Genomic DNA, 22,767 nt, shown 5'->3' on the forward strand with positions numbered 1-22,767 from the left:
TTTTTTCCCCCCCTCCGGGTCGAGCCACGCCCCTCTCGGTACAGGTAAAGGCCCCGCCCTCCACTCGTTACGCCTCGAGGCCCGGCTTTACCTGCTCAAGAAAAGACTTTTTTTTTTCACGTTCGCAAACACCGACGTGGCTTCTTTAAAGGGACGGCGTCTCGGATTTCACCCCTGGATGTTTGTTGTGCCGCAAGAAAAAGCCCACCTGAAAGATTGTGATCCTGACCTAACCTGCCCTCTGAGAGTGGAAGGTCTTACAAAGGAAACTGCTGAGTCAGCAAAACCAAAAATCCTGGTTCAGATTTGCTTTGACATTTTACACATCTAGGGTAACCTATCCAATCTCATTCTGGGAGAGTGGATTGTCTTCCTGGAAAGTCACGCAGAGTCAGCAAAACCAAAGGTGTTGAGTGATTTGACATTTTTGGGGTATTTCTTTCCACATATAGGTAAATCTTTCTGTCTGCAAGACACTGTTGAAAATGAATGATATTCTTCCTGGATGAGGGGAATGTCTTTCTGGAAATACTGCTGAGTCAACAAAAACGATAGTGCCGTGTCAGGTTTTTGATTTGGGTTTTGGAGGGTTGTCGGGGTGGTGGAATCATTTTCACCTCTGGTATGGCTTACCTGATTGCTCTTAAAAGATTGTGATGCTGGCCAAACTTTTTCCGGCCTGAGTGGGTAGAATGTCTTGTGGGGAAAGCTGCTGAATCAGCAATACCAAAAATACCAAACTAGCTCTTTTTGGCAGTTTTCGCTTTGGGTGTAGGTCACCGACTCGACTACCAGTTCCTCCCCCTTTTTGGGGCACAAACAAACAGATAGATATACATCGTTAGACTCCAAAAAATGAAATAAACAAACAAACAGATCGATAGACTACGTTAGATCCCAAAGAAAAACCCAACCGTCGATAAGAAAGAAATGCCCAAATAAAAATTCATCAACGTGTGACTAAATTGCAGCAATGTCATCAATTGGGCTATTCTGTGTTGATTTCTTTGCACTTTTGGAGCTCCTAATCCCTCCATATGTCAGGACGGCACGTTGGGGGATCTACACGTAGATCGTCGCGGCTTAAGTTTTCGGTCCCCTCCCTTGTTTGTTTTGTGTCGCTGAATGAGGCGGGTGGGCCGACTACGCCCATCCGACCGAGCGTCCGTCCGACCGGCCGATCCGGTTTGCAGACGATTCATTTGCATCTAACGCTAAAAATGTGTTTAGTCAGATGAGGTTTTGTCTACCCAAGGTTAGCCAACCGATTCACTAGGGTTAAAGTTACAGCACCTTGCAAAAGTATTACATGTTTCTTTGCATCATATCTATAGATACGTCATTTGTATATTCCAAATCTTTTTCGAGATAATGCTTTTTGAAGACGGCCTTCCTCGTCTTTGACGTCCTGGGCTGCGATATCTTGTGTAGAACACCTGCACCCTAGCAAGCCAGTCACCCGATTGATTTATTTGTCGAGTAGTCCAAAAGGTTTCGAGTGTTTAAGCCGAGTTTTGCAAATTTTTGTGGAGAACGCCTAGGCCCTAGGCGTTGCGATGCAGGTGGCTGCAGCAATGGTAAAACAAATGGCGAGCGGCCGAAATGGGGCCAGTTGGCAAAAAAAAAAACACACGGATGAAGCAGCCGGAACACAATAGGCTCACCGGATGTCATAGGGGTCGAAGCGGGACCGATCGACGGGAAAAAAAAGAGAGGCCGGCTGACCAAAAACATGCGGTAAGCGGCCAGGATAACCGAGAGGCACGGAAGCAACGAACACTAAGCCAGCCCGGAAAAAAAAAAACGATGAGCACGGCCAGCCTGCCAGCTGCTTACAGGGTTAACCTAGACCAGCTGTGTCCAGCCCAGTCCTTGAAAGCCGCATGTCCTGCATGTTTTGAATGTTTCTCCAACTCGGTGATTCAAATTTGCAGCTGGTTACCAAGCTGTCTGGGAGCTTGATCATGAGCCAGGTGATTGGAATCAGCTTTTATTGGAGAAGAGTAACTCCAAACACATGCGGGACATGCGGCTCTCGAGGACCGGGTTGGACACCCCTGACCTGGACCAAACATAACTAAAATGAGGTCATCCAAAACTGTTCATGGTTCTCTTGGTTGCTTCTATGATTAGTTTTATCCTTGTGGGGGCCAAAGGTTTAGAGGGAATGCGAGGTCTTGGTAGGTTTTCAGTGGTTTTATGCTCTCTTGTTTTTGATATCATTGCTCGCACAGTGCTCCTGGAGATGTGTACATCTTTACAAAATCTTTTTGTATCCCATTTCCATTTGAATTTTTCCATAACTTTATCCCGAACATCCCTGGTGTGTTCTTTGGTGTTCAGAACGCTTTCATACTGCTTCATAATGCCGTCTGTTCAGATGCATTTCAACTGAGACTTTCAAAAGTCTTGGAGAACTTGTGGTGTCAATTAGATGAGATGAGAGAACATGAAATGACCAATTTTGCAACACCAAATTTTCACCTACTTACTCCTCCATTGTTTCAATTTTTTTGCTTTATGTTTGAAGCCTGAAATGTAGCAATATGACACAAAGTTCTTCAATAATTTCACTAGGCACTGAGGTGAGATCAATTAGAGGACCAAGATGAATCCGCATGGATCATAAAATCCAATTTCATACATAAATGAGGCCGTGCAGTAGTGAAAAGAAGGAAATAAATAAAAGTTTCACATATCGCTAATAAGAGTATTGCATTTGTGCAAGCAGTAGATCCTGTTTTTGATTGACAGCATATCCGTCGTCTTCTAGGACGCACACCCTGCAGGCGAAAAAACATCCCAGAGAATCCATCACTATACAGCAGAGATCTTCAAACTCAAAGACAAAATCACTTTGAAATCAAGCGCTCCCATAGAAAGCAAGGTGCGTCGATTCAAACGCGTGTGAAATGGATGCCGAACGTCTAGAATTTGTTCTTTTCAGCCATTTTGAACCGTAATTTGGATCAGGGGTCTCCAAAACACAGTCCGGGGGGCCACATTTGCATAAGTTACCGTGTCACTCGGCAATGAAACGCCATGTCATCGAATGGCACGTCGAACAACGATGCGACTACTCTTCCATGCAAAAGAACTCCGAATTTAGGATCTATTCCATTCACAAACATAACGCTAGCTTTGGAAAAATGCCGCTTTACATATAATATGTTATAAAAATGAGAAAAATCTTCCCTGACATTTTGGGAAAACGTATTTCTTAATTTCACTCCTCGGTATTGATATGGAAACACTGCTGTGAAGGGGCGATGGGGATCACAGTGAACGGGCATTGTGGGAAATGTAGTGTTCCTCGGACGGTTTTCGTTTTAGACGCTCAGAATTTTTATACTCTTGCGGGCCGCATCCAAGCATGCCGTTGGCCACATTTGGCCCGTGAGCCGTGAGTTCTGCGCGTGTGTTTTGAATGAACGTGGCCCCTCATCAGTGTTTCTCAACTGGTGGGTGGTGGGCCAAAAGTGGGTCGCAGCCTGTTTTCAGTGGGCCGCGGCCTTTGCCTCGGCAAAATAAGTCAGGTACGTTATAACTTCTTCACAGTAGATGGCGATAATCGGATGAAAATGTGAGTTGACGGCCATCATTGCCCGGCAGAGAAAATGACCCGGAACGGTTGTTAATTGACAACCATTGTCTCGACAAAGGACAAAAACCTCAGTGTGTTTTGTGCAATGTACCTCATTTCATTTTTGTGCATGTGGATACTGCCCCCCCCAAAAAAGTTTAAATTATTAGATTATGAATATTACTCTATAGCATATGAATAACCTATATTTTTCGTGGACAATATCTTGGATTATTTGTGATAGCAACATCCTTTGCTGTCTGGTCATCCTGGACGGGGGATGCCACATGTGCGGTCCCTTCTCAAGGTTTCTTCATTTTCCTCATCTTGAGGTTTTTTGAGTTTTTCCATGCCCTCATGTTGGTTCCAGATCAGGGGATGATGTAATAATAGTCTGAAAAATAGTGTGTGTAATAACCTGTGCAGCCCTTTGAGACTCTTTGTGATAAAGGGTGTCACAAATAAAAATGACTCGACTTGACTTGACTATTGAAAATGCAGCGAATCGACCATTCAATGGAATATCTTGACTTCATTTTGTTTTTTTGGGTCATTTTTTTTAAAGGTGAATATATTCTACTATCCCTGGTTTAAGCTGCACAGTCTTCTCATAAAATACATGTAAAAACAAATCTTGATTTAATTAGGATTGGAATCTAGGTGGGCCCCTCCCAGCTATCTTCTGGCAGTGGGCAGGGGACACCCTGAACTGCTTGCCAGCCAGTCACTGGCTCATCCACGACTAGAGACAATTTGGAGCGGCCAATTCACCTTTTTGGAATGCGGGTGGAAACCGGAGTGCCCGAAGAAAACCCACGCAAGCACGGGGAGAACATGCAAACTCCGCACTGGAAGGCTGGGCGCTGGATTCGAACCCATGATTTCAGAACTTTGCCGCAAATGCGCTAACCACTCATCCGCCGTGCCGCCTCAATTATTAATACTTGTCAAAATAAAATTGCTGTCCGGAGAAGACAATTTGAAATAAACTAAAAACAAATACTGAGAAAACCTATACATTGATCCTGGATGCAAGTGGCTGAAATGAGTTTCTTCCGCAGGGTGGCTGGGCTCTCCCTTAGAGATAAGGTGAGAAGCTCATTCCTCCGGGAGGGATGCCACTGCTCCTCCGCATTGAGAGGAACCAGTTGAGGTGGCACGGGCATCTGATAAGGACGCCTCCCTCGAGAGGTGTTCCTGGGGACGAGCCGGGACAGGCCGGAGAGACTACGTCTCTAGGCTCGGCTGGGAATGCCTCGGGATCCCGTCGGATGAGCTGGATGAAGTGGCTGGGGATAGGGACGTCTGGGCTTCCCTTTTAAGGCTGCTGCCCCCGCCACCAGACCCGGGATAAGCAGAAGATAATGGATGGATGGACCTATGCATTGACAGGTAAGCTCATACATATGAATCTATGAAAGCTAATGCTATTCATTCTTATCACTAGGGCCATTCTTTAAGGAATACGTTGCCTATTTATCCTGACATTCTTTTGTCTTATTTTTTTCTCTTCAAAGTCTATTGTGGTGGAACAACTCTATGTATCGTTTTATTGTGACAAGACCGACCGGAAGTCGAAGTGATGTTACTGTGTGCTAACTGTATTGGGAATGGCGCAAAGGGTGAATGAAAAGCAGCACATCGTTTCACGCGAATCCTTAAACCCAACAACGCGACATTTAGGACATGTTTTACCCCGGAGTGCCGTGTCTAATCTCGTGGCATCCACAACGTCGATATCAAAACGACAATTCCTCCGTTTTCTTCAACTGGGTGACGGCGGCGACGATTGCCGTTGCCGCGGTAACCGACTTCTATCAGTGGACTTGCGCTACCGCCCCCTGGTGGCAATTCCCGGTGGCGCAGCTTCTCGTGTTGCGAGCCAGACGCAGAGTGGGCGGGTGGATAAGCCGCGCCCGTTTTCTTTCACGAGATGACGGCAACAACAATTGCTGTTGCCTCGGTAACGCATTTCTATCAATGGACGTTGCGATAGCGCCTCCGAGCGGCAACTGTAGGTGGCGCAGTTTATTGTGTTAGTAAGGCAAAGGTAAATATTTCTCTTTTTCATCCACTCTCACTCTTTCTGTCTCCTCTCCTTTGTTTTTTTCACTTTCTCTTCCCCCTTATCTCTGCCTCGCTTTCCCCCTCTTTCATTGTCTCCCTCCCTCGCTCTCTCTCTTATTTGATCTCTGTATGTCTTTATTCATTGACCTTATTCTCATTTTTTTCCATTCCTTTCTCTTGTTATCTATTTGTTTCTTTCTCTCTTTCTTTCTATGTCACTTTGTTTCTTTGTGTCTTTCTTTTGCCTCTCTCTTTTTCTCTCTCTCCATCTTCTTCCCACTCTTCCTCGTTTGTTCTTTCTTTCTCTCTTTATCCGTCTCTCACTTCCTCTTTAATCTACTCTTCTGGCCCCAAGAGTTTTGTTCCGAGCTGCAATGGGTTTGACAGCCCCTTAGCAGACTCAGCGGACTCCGTGGCGCACTTCAGCCGTGGGGTCGAGTTTGCGCATGCGCGTGAGACAGAGGGTGGACACCGACCACCCCCTCGCTCCCCCTCTCCTGGTTTACGAAGCGCTAGTGTCCACTTCCCCCGTCTTCCAGTAAAACGCTCGCGACCGAGGAAGGAAGACCACGTTCGATTCCCACAAGGCGCTGGTCAGTTGTCATAGATTGATTCATTTGATTGATCGATGGATGGATTGTATTTGTGGTTGCTATGCGGCTAATAGCGAACGCATTTGCGGCGTTCGAGGGTTTGAAGATGAGTTAGCACATTGCATGGGTGCCGGGGTGGTGACGTCACTCAGCTATCGTGCGGCTTTTAGGAAAGAAAAGCACGCGCGTGCCCGGGCGCGTCCTCGCGAACAGGTGCTCGCCTGCGGAATCATCCGAGCGATGCCGAACATTTCCGGAATGCTCACTGGAGCTTTGGGACTTTGTGCGGCTTGTAAACAAAAGCCAGAGGCCCGCTGCAGCCCTCAGCTGTTTGCTCACAAAATAGGCTTGGTTGAAATGGATTGGGCCCCACAATTGGGGTAGGGGTCTGCAACCTGAGGCTCTTTAGCGCTGCCCCGGAGACTTTTCTGAAATGTTTGCAATTCAAACAAAGTGGGGGAGGGAAATCTGTATGTCTTTTGGTGTCAATAGAAGATTTCCATTTCATTTTTCGCTCCTCTTAGGGAAATTCAATTCCCCCAACTGTGCGGGGGGGAAAAGACAACAGTTGTTTTGACAACAAAGACAGCAAAACGACAATCGCAATTATTACAATTCTGGCATTTACGGTCAGATTTTAATTTTGGGCGACCGTTGACATTTCTTTTTGTTTTTTGTGGCCTGTTATGGCTTTTCGAAGGTTTCGGGATGCCGATCGATCCCGCAGTGGAGACGAGAGCGTTCCTGCCACATTAGGGGAGGGGATGAACGGGGGCTTTCGAGGCCCTACCAGATTGACATCGGACTCTTTCTCCTTTCATTTTGAAATTGAGGGAATTGAAATCTAGCTTGTCCACAGATCATTTTTCAGAAAACCAATTCTTTTTCTTAAAAGGGGCCACAGACACATTCGTCGAGGTCATTTTTTGTCATCTGCCGAGGACATCGACATATTTTTCACTTTGTGAAGAGAAATCAGGATAGCTCAGTTTACAATCTTTTCTCCCCAATTACGTCGCTTTCCAAATGTTCTTTGCATAGAGGCCAACCTTATGATATGAAAATGTAGTCGATTTGACTGCATGCTCTATTTTGAGGCACAAAACACAATCCGTCTCCGAAATACTATAAAAAAAAAATTAAAAATTGCAAATATGTTTGTTTAAAAGCGAGCGTGACAAACTATGACCAAAACAGAAATGGAACGCAGTCGTCGGCGCGCTTCATTTCCGCACAAAGACTTTGTCTGGCTTCACAATAAAGCGGACATAAATGTTAGTCTCCTGTCAAGATTTGTTGTTTGAATTTGGAAAAAAGAAAGTAGACGTCGTCAAACACGTTAAAAGTGTTGGAGTATGCTTTTGTACTTTTTGGACGATTCCATTATTTTTTTTAACAGAACGCTACAGAAAATGATTTTTGTTTTATTTGAATGGGCAAAGGGCTCTAATATAGGTTGCAGGCTACAAAAAAAACGTTTGTAGGGCTCCAGGGCAAAATTGTGGCCTCTACTTTACTTGAAATACTTCCTTTTTCATAGTTGTGAATGCAAACTATTGAGATATGATGAGTGGTTCAATGTAACGTAATGGGGACTTCCTAAGACATCGACAACATCATCAGCATTCTCCCCAAATCTACTGACCTCCGCTCGTCGACCTGTTGAGTGCTCGAGAGCGGCACAAATGTCAAGGCAGTGATCGGGTTAGATTTGTTGGGTCGGACCCGAACGTGGAGTTGACGGCTTTATCGGCGGTAAAGGTCATAAACGAAAAGTGCTCCGCATAGGAAGGGAGAGTTCAAATAGGCGGCACGAAACACAATCCAAAATTCACAGCCGGAACAATGCAAGAAGTCCATCCGGGGCACAGCCCGGGCACGGAAGAGTCGTCAAACGGCAACGAAATGCTCGCTGAGCACGGATTCGGCAGCTTCTGCTGTCAGCACAGTCATTTTGTACAGGGACCCTAATGGTGTCAATGATTGGAGCCAAGTGCGGACATTCTCCAATCCATTGGCGCCCTCTGAGGGAGCGGTGTTATGCCGGATCATGACAGATCGGGAAAGGCGTTTTTGCCGAGTGAGCGATAGTCAGCTGTCGGCGAGCGCTCTTATCTCCTCCTTTGAGATTTGTCAACCCGGCCAGAAAATAAATCATAAATAAATCAGGGCACGGAGCGTTCATTAACTAAAGTGCATGGTGGAAGGCCGCGCCCACTTCCTCAGGGACTCACTGACCCTGAACCCAATAAAGGAAAAGAGGAAATGGCGTTTGGTGTGAAAATGCTCACAAAATAACATTTGTCCTCTTTCCTTTTTTTTTTAATGCCGTCTCAGACGCTCTGACTGCACATCAGGTATCGTGTATGCTACTAACTTTGTTAGCCTTTTTGTCTTTTCTCTTGCGCTTTTCTTTCATTTCCTGTCCTGTATTTTGTGCTCCCAAACTCTTTGTTTGATATGTGCATGATTTTGGCTTCGGAAGCTCCAAAATGAAAGTTCTGCATCCCTGGAAAGCGTTGAAACTTTTGAATAACGTGTCAATGATTGCAAAATGTGCGCAAAATTCGGAATTTCAAACTCATATATATCCATTTTACATTTGACGGGCATCCGAGAGACTTGACTGTTTCAAGAGAAATCAAGCGTTTGAGTTGCCTAATGCACCACAGAATTGAATTGCACTTAGTACATTTGATAAGCTGTCATTGTTAAACAGGCGGCCGATCGTAAGACTTGTAAATCAATCGGTCAGTACGAGCCGTGACCCGAATGACTGGCAAAATTGAAATCACTTTTAGTCATAATATTCCCTTTAATGCTCCAAAAGCAGCTCAATAAGGAAATCCCAAATGCTTCCTTCAACTTACATAACAGACTCAACATGCATGGACATGAAAAGTGCAAGTCCTGCCATGTATATCTTTTCAAATAACCCAAAACTCATCCACTCAACTGAAACAATCCACACTGCACTATGGCTGGTCAATTGTTTTCCGCGCGTGGGAGAGTGGCAGATGGAATTTTGCTTTCTTGCACGTCTTGTACCTCCCTTTGAGATACCGATGTCATTCAAGATTGAAACGGGTATAAGACCCGTCCTTTGAATCAAGCGACCCCCCGATCAAAAGACGGCCCCGGATTCGCGAGGAGTCGGCTCCCGTCGTTCGCTTCAAAGAGCTGGCTTACAGAGCTGTTATGTTGCTAACAACGTATGCCTAGAGTGGAATCAGAATTCAAATCATTATAAAATAAACAATGAAGAATCGCTGAGAAGTTTATGAAACTATTTACTTTCTCGAAGGGAACCAGCTCCTGTCATTCACTTCCAAGAGCTGGTTCATAGTGTTGTTGTGTTCGCGAACGACACACCACTATTTTGAGTCTGAGCTTGTTGTCCGCCGATGACACGTACCCACTACTTTCCAGGTTCCGTTGTGATGTCCTCGAGCCAGAAAATATATGAAAATCCATGTTCTCTTTTATTTGCTTATTTCCTTGGCTTTCTTATCTCGATATCACGAATAGCATTTTTCCTGCTCGTGGTCCGCCACCAAATACGGCGGCTCTCATTTCCAGTCCAAAACCAGTCGGTGCAAGTACTTTGTGTGTTTGCTCTTCATACGATGCTAAAAATATCTCTGGTGTCCCCCTCCTTCTCCCGTTTGGATGCAGTATGAATGTTAGCGGAGGGATTTACGCTAGCATAAACGCCAACAGGCTACGTGCGGACGGCATGGGCAGCCACGGGCGGGCGCTTCCCTTCTCCAATCAGGACTACGAGGCGCTCAAGCGAGAATGCCTGGAGTCGGGGAGCCTTTTCCAAGACCCCTGCTTCCCCGCCGAGGGCCCCTCGCTGGGATTCAAGGAGCTGGCCCCTCACTCTGCAAAAACCAGGGGAGTCACCTGGATCAGACCCACCGTAAGAAAGCCGACCCCCCGTCTTCTTTTGATCGCGTCGGATTGCCCCTTTTATTCTTTTACCGCGCCGTCCCGTCACTTTTCTATGGGTAGTTTGCATTTACTCGCAGATTTTTTTTCTCCCCTTTCTCATGGCTTTATCGGATACTATAAACAAATGTCTTAAATCGAAAAAAGGATTCCTGAATACATTTGCACCGGTAACTCCGCGTCACCGCAGCTACACGTTGAAGTCTGTAGCGGCCGAAACGCTCTACTCGTTGAGTTGGCGGCGACGCGGCCCGGAATGGAAACGCAGCCTACGGAATTTCAATCGCGTCTCTTCCTGAATCGAGGAACTTTGTTCACGCCACGAAAATGCAGGAACAGAGCGCGTACGCGTGTTAAGCGCGGCGGTAGGAGTTTGAGGGAGGAAACCTACGCGGGCGCAGCCGGAATTGAACCCTGGACCTCTGCACCGTGGGGCTGCATTTAGTCAACTTTCTTCTTTTTTGATTTTATTTTATTTACAGACGCAATTTCATCAATAAGTCGGTTACAGAAAGCCAAGGGCAAGGTGGTCAAGTGGAGAATTTGTTTTTGTCACAAATTTGTTTTATACAGCGGTTAACATAAACGATTCATTCTATGACAAAAATGTCATCACGGGCCATGACTGACTTTGGACATGCCTGAAGTATATGAATGAAATGAAGTTTTCTTCCTTTTTCTTCGTTTTCCAGCATGCTGAGGTACGTCTCTCCACCGACTGCTGCAGCTTTCTTCTACATAGCACCAGACAGGGTCCCCTTTAGGGAACGGTTCCAGTGGGTTCTCGGTACCCCGTATGCCAGCGTTATGCTCGTTAACTTTGCCGATTTTGTGGAAAGTCGCCTCGCGACTAAAAACTGTTCTCCTCGATGATCAGAAGCACCCATCCGTCGTACATTTAGGATGCCGCTTCCTGTCCGGTGGCTCGCTCTGAATTTAAACAACGGTTTCCGATTCCGTTTTTGCAAATTCACACGAAAGACTTTATTTCTGGCCGAGTGGACGCCATTAACGGCTCTGAAAAGAAAGAGCCTCACAAAAGCTCCACGTCATCGGCTTTAAAACTTTTATCTTACGACGGTTCCTAGTTAAGGAGATACGGGGACTTCGATTGTGCCCGAGACTTTCGGAATAATAAACGGATGCATATTCACGGCGTCCCTTGTGTCTGTTTCCCAAAAGGAACTTGTGAGTCGTCCCCAGTTCATCGTGGGCGGCGCCACCAGGACCGACATCTGTCAAGGAGCGCTAGGTGAGTCCCTTTCCGTCCTTACGCTAACGAGCGAGCTGAAGTTTTTCTCGGCCAGAAGAGTCGATGGCGCGAAATGCAAATTCGCACGCATCCACTGAAATACGAGAACGGCTTCGAAAAAGATGAAGGAAAATAGCGCTCGTGAGTTAACTCCGTCCAAAGTGGATCGAGTCAAGGAATCCCATCGCATCTCATGAAGAACACGAGAGAACTGGAGCAGTTACAGTTGTAACTTTGATGATTCGGGAAAGGAAAAGGCCTCTTCTACTTAACCCTGTCTGTCTTTCAATATTTTCTCCTCGTTTTTCAGCTCATTTTTCTTTTGTTTTTTGTCTTCTGTCGTTTTCAGTCCTTATCCAGCCACGTTGCTGTCATTTTGGGGTCATTTTTTCACTCTGTTTTTTTTTGTTTGGCAGCGGGCACGGGGGAATTTTCCAATTGATCATTTTTTGGGTCCAATCATTTTTTTCCATTGTTTTTTTTTTTGGGGGGGGGGGTCGCTTTTCAATCATTTTTTTGATCATTTTTCAGTCGTTTTTTTAGTTGTTTATCCCGGTCCCTTTTACCGACGTTTTTCGGGTCATTTTTGGGGGTTATTTTTCTAGGGTCATTTTTCAGTTGTTTTCCTTTTTTTGGTTCACATTTCAATTGCTTTTTTTTGTTGTTGATTCTGGTCGGGTTTTCGGGGTTGTTTTTGGTCGTTTTTCAGATTTTATTTTGTTTCATTTTTCAGTCGTTTTTTTGGTTGCTATTCCTGAGGCGTTGTTTCTCATTTGCGCTTTCTGTATTTCTTTGGGTCGTTTTTTTGTCATTTTTCAGTTGTTTTTCAATATTTTTTCATTTATTTTTTCAGTTGTTTTACTTCTTTTTTCTTGTTTTTCAGTGGTATTTTAGGCATTTTGGTCGGTTTTTGTATCCGTTTTTCGTCCTTTCCTTAATCATTTATCAAGTCTATTTGTCCAACCTTTAATCCCAAAAAGTCTAGAAGAGCTGCACATCGAAATCAATCCGGCGAAACTTTTTGTGTGTGTGTTTTGTTTTTTTTTTTTCAGGGGACTGCTGGCTGTTGGCGGCCATCGCCTCGCTCACCCTCAACGAGAAGCTTCTTCATCGGGTTGTCCCACACGGACAGTCCTTTGACGACGACTACGCCGGAATTTTTCACTTCCAGGTGGCGCTATAGACACGTGACGTCCGCACTCGGGTCTTCTTTTTGACAAAGGAGATTTCTTTCTTAAGTTTTGGCAGTTCGGCGAGTGGTTGGACGTGGTCATCGATGACCGACTTCCCGTCAAAGACGGCGAGCTGATGTTCGTTCATTCGGCCGAAGGAAACGAATTCTGGAGCGCCCTGCTGGAGAAAGCTTACGCTAAGTACGTTCTTCTCCTTTCAATTATTCAAAGTGTCAATCTTCAACACTTAGGGAAGTGCAGGCCTTTCCCGTCAAAGATGTATTTTGTTCTCCCTTCTTTGGTCTCTTCATGTCTGGCTTCAATTGGACTTGGACAGGGTTTGTTCTTTTTAACTGACCTGCGCCGGCTCCCCGTCAGTCTGAAATTGTATTGAAATGTTTTTCCCTTGCCCTCGTGCAGGTTTCAGATGAGGGGATGTTGGGATGGTGGTCTGTGCAGCCCTTCCAGACGTCACAAATAAATAGGACTTAACTTGACACAAACAACCGCCCCAAAAACAAAGGACAACCTAGTAAACAAGCGCCAAAAAAGAAAAACAACTCGGAAACGACAGTAACTGAAAAACGACTTTAAAATGACCAGGAAACAACCGATAAACGACCGGAAAAACTATCCAAAAGGATCAAACAAAGAAAGCAAAACAACAAATGACCCGGAAACCGAGCGAAAAGATGACTAAAAACGACCTGAAAACAACCAAATATAAATTGATCAAAAGAAAATGAAACATAAAAATGATCATAAGATGAAAATAAAAACTACCAGAAAAATGACTGTACAAAATGACCAAAAATACAAAAAAACGCCTGAAAAACGCCAAATGATCAAAAACAATTCTCCCCATAAAAAACCTGAAACACGACTCAACGAATGAACCTAAAAAAATGACCCCAAAAAAAAGTGACCCAAAAGACAAACGATGAGCAAAAGTTGACTGCGTATCGTCATTGATGCCCTTACAACATCCACTGCAGCCCGATTCAGGGTTCTTAGGAGTTTTTGAAATCCTTATAAAGGCTTGTGTTCCTTAGAGGTTGAAAAGTACTTGGATTTTGGGTAAAGTGCTTGCAAATGCTTGAAATTGTCGCCATGTTTCTTGGCATTCTAACTCGCTACACCGTGCATTAAATGAAGAGAAATAAAACGAGACCGCTTAAAAATGACGCCGACGCGCCGGTCCTAGTTGTGACTCTGAAAAATACAGGATTCGCATCACATTTTTTGGACTCCTAGTACCGGAGAAATTGGAATATTTGCTTCGAAAGTCCGTGTGAATTTGGCCACCAAAGATGTGTCGGAACCCTGCTGAACCCTCTTCTGAAGGTCTTTGATTTTTGGAGATCCTCTTTTTTCCTTATAGAGCTTTCGATGAGAGGATGTTTGCGCAGCCCTCAAAGACTCTCTCCGATTAAGACAAAGAAATGGGATTTGTCTTGACCTCAGGTTAAACGGGACGTACGAGGCTTTGTCGGGAGGAAGCACGACGGAAGGCTTCGAGGACTTCACGGGCGGCGTTTCGGAAAGTTACGAACTGGCCAAAGCTCCGAAAGATCTCTACAAGATCATCGGAAAAGCTCTGGACCGAGGCTCCTTGCTGGGATGCTCCATCGACGTAAGAACCGCATTCTGATAAGTTTCAAATAGATTGCGCAAGAGTTTCTTATTTTGAGCTCACTCTTCATTATTTTGACTCATATAAACATGTTTGTCAGTATCGGCCAATCCTAAATGGTCTATAGCGCTTTTCAACTCACTGAAGACTTCCCAAAGCGCTTTACAATGTGCTTCACACTTATCCATTCACACACACACTCACACACCGATAGCGCCCATGCAGCCATGCAAGGCGTTGACCTGCTTATTGGGGTTCGGTGTCTTACCCAAGGACGTTTCGACATGTAACACGGAGGAGCCGGGATTCGAACCTGCGATCTCTTGATCCCGAGACGAGCGCTCTACCCCCTGAGCTAATGCCGCCCCTTCGTGTTGCTCTTTATTGATATTCGCACCTATTCGGGAATATATGCTCTTGTAGCGCTCATCGAGTGACACGGCCGCTTTCTCGTGTCCCGTTTCTTCTGGAGGGACCAAAGCATGACCAATTTGGGTGCCGAGGTGCTTAACTAGCTGTTTGGGTTGCCCGAGGTCAAATTGTTTGTGTTTTTTGCTACTATTTCCTTTTTTCTTTTCTTTGTTTTTGTATACGTGTTTGTCTCGCTGTCGGTCAAACCTCTCGAAGGGATATGACCAGGGTAAATAGACAGCGCTCAGGGGAGGGAATTTTTTATCTGAGGTACTAACTTAATCGAGGGATCTTTTTTAAAATCAACACATCTACCTGGCATTAAATGAATGAACTGGTTTAACAGTTAAACGAATGCAGATTTATACCTGACCAACTCACCACACTATGCAAACTCAACACTGCCCTCTCGCAGCCGGAGACGGCAATTGGGTTGCAATTAGATTTTTAAAAATTAAACTTTTGACGGAAACGATCTAGGGACCTGATTCTTTTTTTCCGACATACACGAAACGTTCCGGCTGTATGTTTGATCGGCCGGGGCTTGACAAAAAAAAAAAAAAAGACTTGATTTAAAAGCTGGGCAATTCATTTATTGAGTAAGATCCACCTACTGGGTGTGAAGATCAAATAAGAGTCACATCAGAGAGAATGATGTAAACGGCGCAAAAACCGACAACAGTACAATTGTCAAAATGCTACCGTACGCAATCTCCTTTGCAGGTATACGATCCTAAAAACCGGATCCATTTATCAAGAGTGACACTTTTGAGCGTTTTTCAGATCAGCAGCGCTTTCGACATGGAGGCGGTGACTTTCAAGAAGCTGGTGAAGGGCCACGCCTATTCGGTCACCGGCCTTAAGCAGGTACGTCCCGGCCGTCGCCGACGGGTGGCGCCGGCGGATTCCGACTGTGGATCCTGTGTTATGCAGTTGGATTACCGCGGTGGTCTGGAGCGCTTGATCCGGATTCGGAATCCTTGGGGTCAGGTGGAGTGGACCGGCGCCTGGAGTGACAAGTGAGGGCCAGGTGGCCTTTCGGTGTCCGCGCTCCCCATCCAAATCCTTTGTTTGATCGTCTTGTGCTTGATGTTTTCAGCTCGTCCGAGTGGGAGCACGTGGATCCGTCCGAAAGAGAGCAAGTGCATCTGCAGATGGAAGATGGAGAGTTCTGGTAGATTTGGCCATATCGGACGAGTGCTCGAACAAAACGGCTTACAACGGGCTTAATGGCTTGACCGAAAGGCCCTAAATAATACATCATGCATTCTGTCATAATGTTAACCACGCATCGACTCGCCCTAATGCTCGTCCCCCCCCCGCCAAGACGCTATCTTAATCGATGCGGGGTAACGGGTGAAGCGCGTATGTTCGGGGTTTGAAATCCTTGAAAACGCTTGCATTTCGACGTTGTCTTTTCGAGGATTAAAAAGTGCTCGCGTTTTGGGTCAAGTGCTTGTAAATGTTTGAAATTGTGGCCATGTTTCTCTACATATCTGCTTAAAAAAAATGACACCGACGCGGCAATCCGACGGCTCGGTTTTGCCGTCGCCTCGTTCCTCGTCATTAACGGCGGCTGGCATTAGTGTCTTTATGGTATTGTCCTATGAAGCTCCCTAGGGGACACCTCAAGAGGCCACTATGCAAGGATTAGGTATCAATAATGGACATTAATTAGGGGCCAGGTAGCATTTCCCAGTGGTAAATTGTACATTTTGACCCAACACCTACCTGTATGGGGAGAGAATTCTTTCAAAAACAAATATATTCCCCGTTTACTCAAGATCTAAATCTCATATGCACGCGCAAGATTAAACATGGCATATGTAAATGGCAGATCCATTTGTGACTCTGCAAAATAAACGATTCGCATCGAAATGCCGTCTTCCAATAGTACTGGAGAAATCAGGGAATTGGTTTTTGAAGTCCTCAAGAAGAGCTTGAAAATTTGGCCATGAAAAAGTGGTCCGAGCCCCGGATGTCAGACCGGCCGGTCAGATTCGGCAAATTTTCAAATGGATATGCAAAACCGCTGATAATTGAAATCGGGACAGGGTTCGGAATGTCAGCTCGAAGCGAGATCTGAGGGTGGACGCGCGGGAATTTCTTTGGCAGGCAGCATCAAATTCAGTCCAAAAAAAAGCACCAAAAAAAAAAACCAGCTCGCGTCGTACAACATCGGGCAGCTTCGTCGGAAATCGGAGTCGGGTGGAATCTATCTGACCGGTCGGAAGTTACCTTTTCTGTCGGTGGGAACGCTTTTTGGAGAATGTCCTCTTTGCGTTTGTCCAGGATGTCATTTAGCGAGTTCCTGCGTCAGTTTTCCCGTCTGGAAATTTGCAACCTGACGGCGGACGCGCTGAAGGAGGACACGCTCAGCCACTGGAATACCGTCAAGTTTCACGGAACTTGGAGGAGAGGAAGCACGGCCGGCGGATGCAGGAACAACCCCAGTGCGTAGCCGTCTCGCCTTATCCCAATGCGGCCGTCCGTCTTTGCCCCGTATCTGCCCCGTGGACGCCCCCCGTTTGCCACCCCGTTCAAACTCACAAATGCCCCCGGTCTGCTTGAGGTTCGCCAAGCCGCGTTTGCCACGTACGCCCCTCGATTGCCCCGTCGATGGCCCGTGTTTGCCGGCCCACGGACCCCCGCGTTCGCCTCGATTTCTCTCTCCTCGGACCCCCCTCGTTTGAACGCCCGCTGAATGTGTTTGCAGACACCTTCTGGATCAACCCCCAGTACAAGATCACTCTGCTCGAGGAGGACGACGACCCCGATGACAACGAGCTAGCGTGTAGCTTCCTGGTAGCGCTGATGCAGAAAGACCGGCGCCGATATCGCCGCCACGGTCAAGACATGCACACTATTGGCTTCGCTCTATATGAGGTGAGAGCGCCCCCTGCCACCATTATTCTTACTCAAAGAGCTCCACTCATTTTGTTTTTTTCGTTTCGCGTTTCCTCGCAGGTTCCGGACGAGGTGAGAGCGTCGGCGTCGTAAAAGCTCGACGGCTACCGCTAGTACAAATTCTGCGAGTCGAACGGAACTGCTTATGACTGCGCTTTAGCCTATTGAGACGCGTCTCCTTGTTTATGTCGGTTTGATCATGTCCGTTTCTTCTCCACAATAACAAAGCACTCGAGGTTATTGATACGGTGTTCTTTATATTGTGGCAGAAAAAGCAAGGTTAAGACCGATAAAGTAAGGAGCAGATATCCAAATGCTTGTTTTCCTTCAGTTTAAAGGCTGCCAGAACGTGCACCTGAAGAAGAACTTCTTCCTGACCAATCAGTCCTGCGCTCGCTCGGAGACTTTTATCAATTTGCGAGAGGTGAGCACCAGGCTCCGTCTCCCTCCGGGCGAGTACGTCGTCGTACCCTCGACCTTCGAGGCCGGAAAAGAAGCCGACTTTGTCCTCAGGGTCTTCACCGAGAAGCAGTCGGAAACCGAGTAAGTGTCGGATCGAGGTCCTTCTCCGAAAACGGCCGTTCCCCAACGGCGACCTTGTTTTTGCAGAGAACTGGACGACGAAATTTCCGCCGATTTGGAAGAAGAGGTAAGCGATGCCTAAGAGTCGTCTCGGGTCAAACTAGACCAAAAATGACCGAGAATCCTCTTCAGGAAGAAATATCTGAAGATGACATCGATGAGTCCTTCAAGTCCATGTTTGCTCAGCTGGCAGGAGAGGTAACGCTTTCTCGCACGTTCCAATTTGCTCAGGCGTTACGTCTTTTATTTCATAAAACATACATCGTAAGTCGTAGGGATGTCGGGTAGCACTATTTTCTCGTAAGTACGAACAAGAACACCAATGCTGGGCGGCATGGCCGCCGAGTGGTTAGTGTGTCGGCCCCACAGTTTGTCAGTCCAGCGTTTAATTTCAGCTACCGGACTCCCCTATGCCGACTTTGCACGTTCTGCCCGTGTCCTCCCATGGCAGATTCGTTGAAAGATCCAAATTGTCCCTCTGTGTGAATGAGCGAGTGAACCCTGTAACTGGCTGGCAACCAGTCAAAGGTGTCCACTGCCTGATGCCAGAAGATGGCTCGGATGGACTCCAGCACCCCAGCGACATTACTGAGGATAAGCGGTGCAAAAAGTAGATGGAAGAAACACCAAATGCTGCTCGTGTGACATACATTTCTTATGCGATTGAATGGTCTTTGGCGCAGGACATGGAGATCTCCATTCGGGAGCTGAGGACCATCCTCAACAGAGTGGTTTCACGACGTGAGTTTTGTTTATCGGCCGCGATGAATCGGTAGCTGCCGTGATGTTGGGAAGCTTCTGCAGTTCACTTCCTTCTTTGGTTTTCTTGTCTTAGATAAAGATCTGAAGACGGACGGCTTCAGCTTGGAATCCTGCAGAACCATGGTCAACCTCATGGACGTATCCTCTTTCCGGTCATATTGAGCGTCGTATCTGTGGGTTGCTCAGGTAAAGGCCTTGACTCGTTTTTCATCAGAAGGACGGTAGCGCTCGTTTAGGAGTGGTGGAGTTCCAGGTGCTTTGGAACAAGATCCGAAAGTGGCTGGTCAGTGATGAGGAAGGGGTGAGGTGCCTCACCAGTGTCATAACTGAAGGCGTCTTCTCTTTCGTCTAGCTGGTTTTTCGGCAGTTTGACTTGGACAAGTCAGGTGCCATGAGCTCCTACGAGATGCGACTGGCAGTGGAAGCGGCAGGTAGAAAGACGGCCGTATTTGTTGACGGCTCCACTCGGCGGCAAACCGACGTCTTTGTTGTTGAAGGTTTCAAGCTCAACAACAAACTGAACGAGATTCTAGTGGCCCGCTATGCAGAAAAGGAGATGGTGGACTTTGATAACTTCATCTGCTGCTTGGTCAAGCTGGAGGCCATGTTCAGTGAGTACTTCTGCGTACTACTTTCCAGACCTTTCAAAGTTACTGTAAATTCCAGACTACGAGCCGTTGTTTTTTACAAAAAAGCGAGGGAAAGGTCGAGCTACTCTTTTCCACAACGCATGCGCTCTAGGTTCAAAACACCGTGCTGACTTCTGAAAACATTTAGGATGCACTTCTAGAGAAATATGTCTTTTTGCCACTATTATCCATACAACACGCTGAAAGCTACTTTTTATGACTAATCAACATTAAGGGCACCCTGTTATGAGTTCCTAAATGAACCAATGATCATGTCAATAACTGGGTTATGTCATCGAACGGTAATGCGCACTGTATATAAATCATTTTTGAGGACAGTTATGCACTCTACCGTAAAGCTTATTATGCTGAAATAAGCCTTACGGCAGAGTGCAAAACAGTTTCAATACGAGCGATTTGAATAGAAAAAGGCAAAATAAACCTGCTCAAAAGTGATTTATATACAATGTGCATTACCGTTCGATTCCATTCACAACAAATACAAAGACGGAATGGTTTAAGTTGTATTACATTCCCAACAAATGCAAGACCAAGTGGTTTCGGTTATGTGTTTGCCGTGACATTCCCGAAAAGTGAGGTAAAAGTGAGCTAAAACCAGGTAAAAGTGGTTGTAGTAGCGAGGGGAAGCAAATCTCGACAGGGATGCATTTCTCCGCATAACACCGGCTCTCGGAAGCCAACAGCAGGATCCAGCTCCCCACCCGTCAGAATGTCAGAACAGTTTTTTTCTCTCTTGCGGTTGGTCCATATGCATTTTGGGGGAATTCGCTGTGGTTGACTTTAAATTTGTTGAGCTTAAAAAGGTGACATTTGTTTTTTAACTTGACCCCTTTTTTTGTAGATTTATAAAGATTTGAATGATTTGTGTTTTTGGGTGTTATTGTGTTCGCATCAAAATGTCAAGTTATTCTAATGTTTCTTTTTTCTTTTGTTATTGTATTTTTACTACTTTCTATCCCCCCCATTTTAAGTCATTGCGTGCATAACGTTGCATAATAATCGGTATTGTCGGGAATAAAGCAATCAAAACAAACCCGAAGAGCCTTTAGAGTGAGCTGAGCCAAAAAAGTCGCTTCTTTAAATAGAGCCGGGATTCCTATCTCTACAAGTAAACAGAAAATTCCAGATTTTTGGACATACAACTTGTTTTTAAAGTAACAGAAAATAGTGACTGTAACGAGTTACTTTTGCAATAGAGTAATTCAGTTGTTTTTTGGAGGAGGAAGGAGTTAGTTACTTGAACGAGTGACTTTTTTAAGTAAGGTGCCCAACAATGAAACAAGTGAACACAAGAAGCGAATACTTCTTTCGATGATGTGGATGAGCATGAGCCGCATTTAGAATAACATAACGCATCACGCGCTTATCAAAGTAATCATACGATTGCAAATATACCTTCTGGACTCGTGCGACAGTGACCCATTTGATTCATCTAACATGATGTTCATTCACGGTACACGATTTCTCTCAGGGTCCTTTATGGAGTTCGACAAAGAGTCATCGGGAGTGGCCGAAGTGACTCTCGTAGAAGTGAGTTGGTTGGGAGTGAAACGCTAAACGAAGCGTGCGATCTGACTTTCTTATTTGTGTTGTGTTTGCTAGTGGCTTTACTTGACCATGTGCGGTTGAAGACAAGGCCACGTGACGAGGAGAGACGGACGGCCGTTGCGATTGTTATGACGCTCGGCCTTATAACCTTATCCCGCCCTAGCAAAGTAGCAAAGCTACATATTGAGGTCAAGTATTTACACTCCACTATGCAAAGTACAAGTAAGCAGCTATCTATCTCTCTTGCATGAGGACTCGCGGAACCACAGAGGGCCGACCTATGCGCATGGAAGAAAAGAACCCGTTTTGAAAGGTCCTAGTAACACTATTTGAGTACGATGTTGACGTGGTAGTGCTTCGAGATATTTTTTGGACCAATTACAGGATTTGTACAGGTGCTTGAAATCCTTGAATTTTAGTTTGCCATGTTCAGGATGTCTGCTTAAAAAGGACGCAGACGCAGCTCTCCGGTGGCTTGGCTTTGCAACGGCAGCTGACATGAGTTTGTGTGGCGTTGTCCTATGAAGCGTCATCGCCCCTTTGGGGAGAAGTGCATGCTGCGCCTAAACAGGACCCCATAAACATTAGTGAATGATGATCAATTCTGGGCATTGATGAGGGGCCGTGCAAAAAATGAAGGTAGCGTTTCCTATTGCTAAATTGTAATGGGAAAAGAACTTTTTGCATCTGAATATGAACGCAACATACCAGTCATTTTGAGCCAACCTCTAATATATATCGTCTCTGAAAAACAAATACGAAAAGGCGATCTAAAAGTCATACGTCTCGATAGTTGCACACGCGGGACACAAAAGTCATTTGCAAATGGCAGATATAGTTTTGGCTTAGCAAAATATTGGATTGCACTGGATTTCTTCTTTCAATGGTACCGGAGAAATTGAAAATTGGCTTTTAAAGTCCTTGAAAAGTGCTTGAATTTCACCATGAAAAAGGTGTACAAACCCTGTAATTACGTTGTCATATTTTATGTTGTACTTAACATGAGTGCACATTTTTAACAAAGTAGCTATAGGTAGCATTTATGATGAACGGGGCTGTATGGGATTTCCTCCCAAGATTTCACTTTGCACTGATTTTTTGTTTGCGCAGCTAGCAAAAAAAAAATGCCTGAATTTTTGCTAATATTTACCAGGGATGACGATATCAGAACGCCTTACACCTTTATTAGCTTTTTCAAATGTGCCACCGCTGTTTTGTGTTGTGCCTTCAATAAAGCCGCCATTAACGTCATCGGTTTCGAGCTGTGCTCATTGTCTTCGCGATATCGAGTCGAGAAACAATTGCCTGTTAAAAAGACCCTTTTCAAGAAATAAAGGATAAGTCGACATTTCATAGGAAACTCATTGTAGTATATATTTGATCGTGCGGCATTAGAGTTCTAACTCCGTTTCTAAATGAATTGGCGACCAATGATTTGTTATTCTGTTTTGTAAGAAAAGACGTCAAAGGCATGGTAGCGAGTAGCGATATCATGTCCGTTGTCATCGCTCGCCGCAGACAGGACACGCACGTCAGCATAGACGACGTACCGGACCTGAACAGACTTGCGGTTCTTAACAAGAACATATCTCTCCTTTTCTTCCTTCCGGTGACCGTGTGAGTCACAACGGACACCAGACCAGAACTCGATAAAGT

General features: G+C 45.6%; 1 protein-coding gene across 1 annotated transcript; it reads left to right on the forward strand.

The window, feature by feature from the left end:
* Positions 1–6,097: 6,097 nt before the first annotated feature.
* Positions 6,098–22,362, forward strand: LOC148354583 (calpain-1 catalytic subunit-like). The gene is made up of 23 exons (XM_088351773.1): positions 6,098–6,243; positions 8,581–8,600; positions 9,919–10,165; positions 11,377–11,446; positions 12,499–12,617; positions 12,686–12,819; positions 14,083–14,251; positions 15,446–15,529; positions 15,596–15,681; positions 15,762–15,836; positions 16,955–17,115; positions 17,379–17,548; positions 17,630–17,641; positions 17,901–18,112; positions 18,179–18,218; positions 18,284–18,349; positions 18,835–18,892; positions 18,987–19,051; positions 19,128–19,196; positions 19,266–19,344; positions 19,411–19,524; positions 21,035–21,093; positions 21,166–22,362. Exons 3-23 carry the CDS (start codon positions 9,920–9,922, stop codon positions 21,190–21,192), a joined length of 2,115 nt encoding a protein of 704 aa, XP_088207899.1. The 5' UTR covers positions 6,098–6,243; positions 8,581–8,600; position 9,919; the 3' UTR covers positions 21,193–22,362.
* Positions 22,363–22,767: the final 405 nt, after the last annotated feature.

This window comes from Urocampus carinirostris, chromosome 13 (assembly GCF_059441175.1).
Source record: "Urocampus carinirostris isolate Australia breed hairy pipefish chromosome 13, RoL_Ucar_1.0, whole genome shotgun sequence".
In the NCBI taxonomy this organism is placed as follows: domain Eukaryota; kingdom Metazoa; phylum Chordata; class Actinopteri; order Syngnathiformes; family Syngnathidae; genus Urocampus; species Urocampus carinirostris.